At 38.0% G+C, this 10,589-nt stretch overlaps 1 protein-coding gene across 1 annotated transcript in view; it reads right to left on the bottom strand.

Annotated features, from left to right (window-relative positions):
* PRIM2 (DNA primase subunit 2) overlaps positions 1-10,589 on the bottom strand; it is a 258,314-nt gene that overhangs the window by 51,493 nt on the left and 196,232 nt on the right. Inside the window, exon 8 of the mRNA XM_081827578.1 lies at positions 2,780-2,906. Within this exon, the coding sequence (XP_081683704.1) occupies positions 2,780-2,906 (127 nt within the window). The remainder of the gene's footprint in view (positions 1-2,779; positions 2,907-10,589) is intronic.

The following is a 10,589-nucleotide window of genomic DNA, read 5'->3' as shown; positions in this document are numbered from 1 at the left end:
TTTTTTTTAAAGATTTTATTTATTTATTTGACAGAGAGAGAGACAGTGAGAGAGGGAACACAAGCAGGGGGAGTGGGAGAGGGAGAAGCAGGCTTCCCGCCGAGCAGGGAGCCCGATGCGGGGCTCGATCCCAGGACCCTGAGATCATGACCTGAGCCGAAGGCAGTCGCTTAACCAACTGAGCCACCCAGGCGCCCCGAAGAATGTCTTTGATGGGCTTATTAGTAGACATGGCTGAGGGAAGAATCTCTAAGCTTGAGGATACGTCAATAGAAATTTCTAAAATTGAAAAACAAAGAGAAAACAACTAAAGAAAATAAGAACAGAATATCCAAGAACTGTGGGACACTATGAAAGGTGGCAGTGAGAATACCAGAAGAGACAAAGGAAGGAACAGAAGCAATATCGAGGCAAGAGTGACAGAGAATTTTCCCCAAATAAATGTCAGGCACCAAACTACAGATCCAGAAGTCCAAAGAACACCAAGCAGTATAAATGCCCCCCAAAATACAGCTTAGATATACCACATTCATACTTCAGAAAACCAAAAATAAAGAAAAAAATCTTAAAAGAAGTCAGATGTAAAAAATGCTTTACTTACAGAGAAGCAAAGATAACAATTCTATCTAACTTATCATCAGAAACCATGCAAGCAAGAGGGTGGAGTGATTGCTTTTGGAGTGAAATATTTAAAGTGTTGAGAGAAAAAAAAAACTACAAAAACCTCCACAGATCTAGAATTCTGTACCCTGTGAAATTATCTTCAAAAGACAAGGAGTAATAGACTTTCTCAGACAAACAAGACATGACATTTGTTGCCAGTGGACCTGTAAGACAAGAAATGTTAAAAGTTGTTCTTCAAAGAGAAGGAAGGTGATATAGGCCAGAAACTCAGATCTACCTAAAGATGAGAACATCAGACGATAAATAAAGGTAATATAAAAACTTCAGAGCAAGGAAATTTATCAAGGATATTACATAATGATAAAGGGATGCATACTCCAAGAAGATGTAACAGTCCTTAATGTGTTTCCATCTAACAACAGAGCACCAAAATACAAGAGGCAAAACTGGTAGAACTGCAAGAAACTGATGTATCCACTATTTGAGACATCAACACCTCTCAATCAGAAATGGACAGACCCAGCAGGCAGTAAATTAGCAACAATAATCGTAGAATTTAAAAGCACCATCAATTAATTTAATATAATTGGTATCTACAAAGCGGCTATATCCAGTAACAGCAGATTATACATTCTTCTCAGTTCAGATGCAACAAACCACTCTGGTGCAGGATGATGTTGATGGTGGGGCAGGCTGTGCAAGCATAAGGGCAGAGAGTATGCGAGAAGACTCTCTGGACCCCCTGCTCCATTTTGCTGTGAACCTAAAAGTGCTCTAAAAAATTAAGTTTATTCATTAAAAAAAGGACAGATTAATGTTTCTAATAAATAATATGAGCTTACTGAGTGCGAAGTATATTGTTTTTTAACTGACAGGGTTTAAATTAAAAAATAAACAGAATGGACTGGAATAAATAAGATTCAATTTCATAAGGAATAATATAAAATCCTGCACTTAAGCTAATAAAAATCAACTAAGTAAGTGAGGAGTCCTAGGATCTGGACATTGATAGCGGAATCCCTGGGAGTTTTACTAGGCCAAACTAAATGTGAGTTAACTGCTTGTGGTGTGGCTGCTAAGAAAAGTAATAGATTTTCTCAACAGAAGTATCTGGTCAATGGTTTTCAGAGTTTAGAAGACAAAAATTATCCAGGGCGCTTGCAAATAAATCTGATTTCATAAGTCTGAGGGTGGAGCTTGATAATCTGCATTTCTAGAAGGTACCTTCAGTAAGTGACAAAAGTGATGGGAAGAACTCACTGTGTATACTAGTACTCGCCACCTTTCATCTATTAAATATGAAAGAAAAGGCATTTTTTTAGTGCTCTGGACACGTGAAGCATCTTCCTTAAAATTCTGTTTGTGATTCTTTGATCTTAATCCCTAACAGCCTTAAAGTATATAATCTTTTAAAAACGAATTCCATTCAAGATGCTAAAACAACAATTAACATTCTCATACACGTAAAAAAAAAAAAAAAAAGCCAAAACAAAAAAAAGTTTCATCACATACTGCAATAAGCTTTAGTAATCTAAAAGATTTACTAATATGGACTATTAAAATCATTCTCTGACATACTAGACAAATGAGGAGCTTGTCAAGGTATGACAGAGAATTATTTTAGAAAAAAGCCACTGAACTCAGAAATCCACAAAAAACAGTTTAGACTTTTTTTTTTTTAACCTACAATAACTAAGGCGAATTGATACCACAACTTGCTAAATTCCTCACTTAATCTTCGTTAATCAGATTCTAACAGTGATGAAAATAAAACACACCTTTCTTCGGTAATCTTTTGAAAATTAATGAATCAACTATCCTAAAATTCAAGGTACTCAATTTCAAAAACCTTTGAAGAACCTGTATCAGTCTCCTAATCATGAGAGAAACAGAAAACAGCAGGTGAAGGGGGGAAACAGAACTGAAGAGCCTGGTCCAGCACCATCCGAAGCATAGCTGAATAAATTCTCTCGCTGACCTAGTTCAGTGTAAGACAAATCACTAGAAGAGTAAAGGAGCGCTAGCTTGACACCGATGACTGACATAAGCTACAGGTGATGCGGTGATGCAAAAAGCCATCACGCTGTCTCACTGTTTCCCACAAAGCTCAGGGGTTTCTACACTTCACAAACATATATCCAGTGGAAGCACTTACCATGATAATCCCCATGGCTTGGTGGATTGGTTAGGATAATCTTCATGCAACTGAAAGGCGTATAGTCTGTCCTCTTGCCTTCCTTTCCGAAGCTATGACGGATATTGTAAGAGTAGCCTTTATCAAACTGATTAGAGGAAAAAGAGACAAAGTAAGCCAATACCGTACAATATCGTGTCAGCAGTGCCAGCTAGAATCAGAGTACAAAATGGTATTTTCTAGAATAAATTCAGCATTCATTGGCAGATGTACATATCATATACATCATTTGAGTCCTTCGTGTATAAATAAATTTTTTTAAAAGTGCAAAACTTATGGGAAACAAATTTCTCAGGTAGAGACAAAGAATGTTTATATATGTTTAGAGATGAGGATAATCCTTTCCTAAGAACAATCAATTCACCCATTTCTTGGTTTGATTCCAGATATTGCGCTGGATATAAGCAGTTTAGTCTCTTCTCTACCCCCTGATCCTAGTACTCCCTGAATTCATCTATCCTACCTACTCTACTCCTGAAATGCCTCCTAACATAATTAATTCCTTCCTCTGTTTCCTCACTATATAAAGCAAAAAGTAAGCAGATGTTTGATGAATGAACTATTGCAATTGTCTCCCACCTGAAATTCCTGATTCCATGTTTATAAAGCCAGCTAACAGTATAAAAAGGACTTTGAATTGGGTGGGACAGAAAGAAAACAGAACTAACAACTATTGAAAAGCTCAGAATAGTGGGACTTAGCTGTCCAATACTTTAAGGAAAGTAAGAAAGAGAACCCAGATTAAGAGATAGGAAAATACTGTATTATTTTGGGGGTGAGATTTTTAAATTTGAGGGTATAACTCACATATAATGAAATGCACAGATCTCAAGTCTACAGTTTTATTGATTTTGACAAGTCATTGTACCTATATAACCCATAACCCCATTAAGAGACAGAACATTTCCATCAACCCAGAGTTCTCTGTGCCCCTTCTCAGTCAACATTCTTCCCCTCCCTACATACTCAGAAGCAATTACTGATGTGATTTTCGTCACCAGAGTTTTAACCATTCTACAACTTTATATAAATGGAATCATACAGTATACAGTGTTTCGTATCTCACTTCCTTCATGATTTTTTAGGTTTTTGAGATTTATGCATGCTATTCATTACACATATTGTCAGCAATCCCTTTTGTTGAACTACAGACCCCAAGAGTTAAAACTAGAAATAGACAAGACCATTTAATTCATGCTCTAACTAAAACCCCATTGTACTTATTTCTTATCACACTTCCTTGAAGGCGTTGACAAAGATGTTTTGCAATGACTGGAACATTCCAACCACCTGGCCAGAAAAGCCAAGAGCAACAGAATGCCTAGAAGACCAACCCCACAAGTCCCCTTCCCTGCCCGTGATCAGGTGCTGAACACATACTGACCCCCACCCATGATCTCATGCTCTCTGCCTGCTTTCTTGCTCCTACCTCCTTGAACCTTTATAAAACTTTATGCATCCATCTCACCAAGAAAATTATTAAGGTTATTAAGACTTGAGCCTGCCACCACCCTGGCTGCTGGCACCCAAAATAAACCCCTCCCCTTCTCTTTTCCAAAACTTTGTCTCTTGAGTTATTGGCTTCTCTCGCAATGAGTTTATCCAGGTTTGTTCGGCAACAGTGTTGGAAACGCAGCCTGGAACTATGCTTTCCATTTGTCGAGCCCTCTCAGTATTCCCCAGGATGGGGCAGTTGGCCATGGCAGCACACCAGGGCTTACCTGTTCACATCCTGAGTTAGGAGCTATGCTGGATTGACTGGTAACATTATCAGCAGTTTCTTCCTTTTACTGCCGAGTAGTGTTTCACTGCATGAGTATACCAGATAGTTGATCTAGTCCTCTCTTGATGGATACCTGGGCCTTCCAGGTTTTGGCTATTACAAATAAAGCTGCCATGAACATTCTTGTAGATGACTTTTGTGGGCATATGTTTTCATTTCTCTCGAATAAACATATAGGAGTAGAATTGCTGCCAACAGTTTTCCAGAGTGGCCATACTATTTTATACCCCACTAGCAATGCAAGAGAGTTCCATACTCTCCTGAAAGTTTGGTGCTGTCTCAATTTTGTTCATTTTAGCCATTCTAATGGGTAGGTAGTGATATCTCACTTTACATTTCCCTGAGACTAACACTAGTGAGCACTTTTTCACATACTTTCTTGGCTGGTGATACGCCTTATTTTGTAAAGTGTCTGTTCAAATCTTTCTCCCATTTAAAAAAACGGATTGTCTTCTTTGTAGGAATTCTTGGTATGTTCTCAACACAGCCCTGCTGTCAGATACAGGTGTTACAAATATTTTCTCACAGCCTGTGGCTTTTCTATGTATTTTCTTGATGTTATCTTCTGATAGGATGAGCAAATGTTTTTATTCTCATGAACCCTAATTTATCAACTTTTTTGATGGTAATGCTCTCACTGTCCTAAGATAGCTTGCAAATATATTCTCCTATACTGTCCTTTAGAAGCAGTAATGTTTAAGCTTTAAAGTCAGGTCCTGATTCATCTCAAGTTAATTTTTTTGTGTGTAGTGTGAAGTAGGAGTCCAGGCTGTTTTTCTATCCCCTGTAGGGGAGGGAGGATCTTTTTTCTTTTATCTTCCTAGGTTCATGGGCTGGGGCCCACGAATCAAAAGGATAAAAGACATTCACAAGAAAAAAAAACCAGTTTAATTACGTATGTACATAAGCACACTCCTAGCAGTCTTACAAAGAAATAGGACTTGAGGTAGCCCAAGGACTGAGGTTTACATACCATTTTAGGCTAAACAAAGGAAAAGGGATTCTGGGTGGGAGAGGCAAATTATGAGAAGGTGAGGGGAGAAAACGTATGGTAAATAAAGGCTGTATTGTTCTGCAGATGAATCTTTTGGGTGATAAGAGTTGTCTAGAGTAGCTCTCTTTCTGGTACAGACATCTTTACAAATGTAAATTTCCCTTAAGAGGGGAAATTTATACTTTATTTTTAGGTGGTTAGGAGGAGGTAAAGTGTTCTTGAATCTGCTGGTTCTCAATTGCCTTTAGCTCAAAATAATCCTTACATCAAAGTGGCATATTTTGGGGTGGCAGATTCTGGTACCCTTCAACACCATTTGTTGAAGATACTTTCCTTACTAAATTGCTTTGAACAGAAACAGACTCATAAATACAGAGAAACAACTAGTGGATGCCAGAGGAAAGGGAGGTGAGGGCATAGGTGAAATAGGTGAAGGAGATGAAGAGGTACATATTTCCAGTTATAAAATAAATTAAGGCACGGGGATCAAAAATACAGCATAGGGAATACAGTCAATAATACTGTAATAACACTGTATGGTAACAGACTACATTTATCATGGTGAGCATTTCATAATGTATACAATTGTTGAGTAACTATGTTGTATACAGTAAACTAATGTAACATTGTATGTCAACTATACTTCAATTAAAAATAAAAATAAATAAATTGCTTTGGTACCCTTTTCAAATTTGACCATAAATGTGTGGGTCTATTGTTGGACACTGTATTATTCCACTGATCTGTACGTTTATCTTTTTGCCAGTGCACATTGTCTTAATCAGGAAATCTTTAGAGTTAAGTCTCAAATTCAGATAATCTAAGTCCCCTGGCTTTGTTCTTTTTCAATATTATTTTGGCTATTCTTTGTCCTTGCATTTCCATATAAATTTTAGAATCTGCTTATCAATTTCTATTTTAAAGACGACCTGCTGGAGTTTTCAGCAATCAGTAGCTTATGGCTTCCTAACTACCTATCTATCTGCTCACAAGCACACAACCAGGAAAACAAATGGCATTCCAACTAAAAGAAAACTTTCAAAATAAGTAACTTTTATTGGTGAAAACAAGAATGTTCAAAGTACCAGTTAAACATCTCTTATGAATACCTTCTGCTTGTTTCATTAATCCTAAACATTAACTATAATCAATCTCTGTGAAAACTTTTAGGTATGAAGTGAATTTAGTTAGATACAAGATTTCTGTATGTTCATCAGAAGACTCTGGGTCAGCTATTCTGTAGAAGTAAGAGAAAACTACTCTCTCTACAGGGAAAAAAGCTAACATTGGTTTATTTCACCGCCCTCTTCTTTCCAATTTATTTACTGCCTGCATGTATGTATGTTTAAAATGTGGCCCTTACTATAACCCTGCTTTTTAGACTCTTCGTGTATTTATTACACAAACTGCCGTCTCTAGTTTTCAACCTAGAAAACTCGAAATATCGTACAGAAGGCACCCTGATTGGGAGATGTTTTGTTACTGAAGTTATCTATCAAGCCGCTAACTCAGGAAATAAATGGAGAAGCTCAGGAAATAAATGGAGAAGCCCTGGGGCACTGCTGCAGCCCACTGCTCCAGCCCACTGCTCCATCCCAGGCAATCTCCAGGGGTCTGGGCAAATCAAAAGCAGAGCTGCTGGGCTCGGTCTGCCACCACTGTTGTGGAACAAACTCCAAATAAACTTGTCGCAAGAGAAGCCAGTAACTCAAGAGATGAGGATTTGGAAAAGAGAAAGGGAGAGATTTATTTCGGGTGCTGGCAGCTGGGGGAGGTGGCCGGCTCAAGCCTGAACAACCAACCTCTCCACTTGGTAAGATGGATACCTCAAGTTTTCTAAAGAGAGATTCGGGGGGTACGTGCAAGAGAGCAGGCAGAGAGAGCATATGATCTCAGGTGGGGGTCGGTACGTGTTCAGCAACTGATCACAGGCAGGGAAGGGGACAAGTGGGGTATGGTCTTCTAGGCATTCTGGTGCTATCAGCGCCTTTCTGGTCTGGTACTTAGAATGTTCCAGTCACTGTCAATGCCTCAAGGAAGGGCAATAAGAAATAACTGTTGGGATCTATAGTTCCACAAGAAGGCTCGCTGACATTTTCTTAGAGAATACTTTCTAGGTGTCCACATCTACAATTCAAAGGACTATCTCTACGTATTCAAACTAAACCACAAAGAGGTAGGGAGAACCAAGAAAAGAACACACTTTCTTGGGTTCCATCCCATTCTGTCCAGTGATGGCAAATCCCAGAAAATCGACACTGGTCTTACGGTGGGTGAGCTGCAGTTTTCAACCTTCCAAATTAGTCCTGACATCCCAGCCATGGCACTGGCAACACACAAATGTGCGTTTCTGCCAAAGACAGCGGTATTACTTTCAGGGGCACTATGTTACCAAAGGAACTCAAGAAAAATTATAAAGTAGGCACATCTTTATCCTGCTCCTGTCTCTTACAACTTTACCTACTACACCAGTCCTACCCAGGGTCTAGCGACCTTATCTTATTATACTTTTAAAAGTATTACAGCCAAATCTACTCAGAAGCCATGAGTATATATATTCAGAGACCATGATGTAAACATTCAATTACCTAGAAAAAAAAGTATGGTCTTCCTTGGAAGAAAGTCTTTACTAACAAGAAAAGCCTAAGATGAATTATTATTCCCATCAGCAAAGCAACAAAAACTGCCATTCATTATGGTCAAGCTCAGCTTGTACAATAAAGTGAGAATGGTTAAAAAGCAATTATCCTTCAGAGATATACTTATATTCAATATTAGTTTTTTTGTTTTGTTTTAAAACAAAAAACAAATCTTTTTTCTTTATTCTTAAATTCTCCAGGTGGGGCTCGTAAATTAGACTGGCATAAGACAGATTTAGGAGAGAAAAACAGACGTTGATTAACATACACCCTGCTCATTTTTTTCCCTCCTCTCCACAGTTTCACTGTTAAGAGTGGGACACGTTTTCCATCTTCACACCCTAATCCCCTTCTCTGAATTTATGGAGAATATTTTCAGTTCTAGACCCCAAGGTATGCTGGGTTTTTTTCCCTCAAATTTCCCCCCGGCAGGATCAAGCTAAAATCTTAAAATTTTGATCGAACTACTTTGTTAGAATTTTTTTAAAAGGGAACTTCACAGATTGGTTAAGTAACCTCCCCAAGGTCACAGAGCTAGCATACGGTAAGACCGGATTTAAACTCAGGTATTTGTTTTTTTAAAAAAAGAAAACAACAGTGAAATGCCAAAATCCACAGAAAAAGTATTAAATGGACTGATCCTATATTATATAAGGTAACTGATTAAGCAGATCACTTTCAGTAAAGCCAGTGTTTATCAAAGATCATCTGTATATCAAAAAACCTGCCATAAGCATCAGAGGAAAATGGAAAGCTATTGGTTCAGGAATCCAGGTGGGGTGTGGGCTAGTGGGTTTGTCTTTTTCATATTTAAGGGCTATACCCAAACGACTCAGAAAACAAGATTTGAGGGTCACCTGTGACCTGGGACTGTGTGTGATCTACATCATTCTAATTGTTACCTGTTCAGTCAGATGTTAAGAACATCATTTCTAAATTCCTAATGGGCAATTTAGTACAAATGCACTACTGCTATTAGCAATAAAAAATAAAGTAATAGTGATATCTCAAAAATAATAGTTTAGATTTCTATAGATCTGTAGCAGTGACAAAATGATAATCCTTAGACCTTATACCACCTGTAAGGTATATAAGTTAGGTAGATATCTCTCTTTTATAAATGAACCAACTAAGGTTTCAAGAGGTTGAGTGAATAGTTTAATTACTTCGTAGAAAAGCTGGTATTAAAATCCTAGTCTTCTACTTTCTAGAAAATACTACAAAATTATAAATGGAGCAAATGAGTAAGTAAATACAGGCAAGTGTCAGTTATCCATGGCAAACACTCAGCTGTAGGCTACTTCTCTGCTCTCAGCCGCTCCAGGGCCAGCACAAAGTCACACTGACCCAGAGTTAAACAAAATACTTCTGATTCTAATAAAAACCAGAGAAAAGTACCTACTCTCCAAGGAAATAGTAACTCTAACGAGCCATTCGCATGATTTACCTGGTTTTTAATCTACCATGATTTTAAAATCATAAAAAATGGCAAATTTAAAGTTAGATATTACTGGAATGAAGAACTAGTGTTTGCACATGCTTTCAAATTACTAGGCACACTTGATATTCTTCCTTCTACAATCTATTTGGGGACATGACAATGAACTGGAATACAAAGAGCAGAGAAAAGAAAGTATGAAAATGGACATAAATGCATGCAGGACACACCACTGTTGATTTAACTGGCAACTCATTTAACAATCTGGAGCTTTGGCAAATTTAGCTTCCTTATCAGAATCAAAATTTAAGAGCTGGAACAGGCTTTAGACATCATCTAGTGCAGCCATTATTATACACAGAAAAGCAAGGAATGAGAGTCTAAGTTTCAGGGGAGGTAGGCAAAGAACCTTAGTCCCTGCACTGCCTATTTCAGGCACCTCTCATTCACTTCTGTAAACCTCCTGCCTAGCACAAGGCCCAGCAAATTGCATTTGCTCACTAAATCTTTACCAGTCTTAACTGTTAAAAGTCTTTCTTGTACTGTAGGTTCATTGGGCCATCCCCACAAGAGGACTGAAGGCTCATCTTGTATTTATTACAATGTTAACTTTGAACAACAAGGAGATTTAGCAAATTCCTATCACTACACATTGTAACTGTTTAACATGTTTCAATAGAGGTCTCAACAATTCCATCTGGAGGATATGGTCTGGGGCTGCCGCCTGGTAAATTAAAAGGTAATCTTACATTTTAACTGGATATCTGTTCAGCCAAGTGTGCTGATCTTAAGGAAAGGTCAGATTAATGATGGAATTTTCACCATCTCCCCCGGAATGCTTGTTTTAGAAAAGTCTACTTTATTCACTGATATGAATGCCACTAACATAACAGTGAATGCAAATGTATTAAGATTCC

Source organism: Leptonychotes weddellii, chromosome 8 (assembly GCF_054177405.1).
Source record: "Leptonychotes weddellii isolate Sample4059 chromosome 8, ASM5417740v2, whole genome shotgun sequence".
In the NCBI taxonomy this organism is placed as follows: domain Eukaryota; kingdom Metazoa; phylum Chordata; class Mammalia; order Carnivora; family Phocidae; genus Leptonychotes; species Leptonychotes weddellii.
Note: the sequence above shows the minus strand (reverse complement) of the source record. Positions and strands in the feature narration are given on the sequence as shown.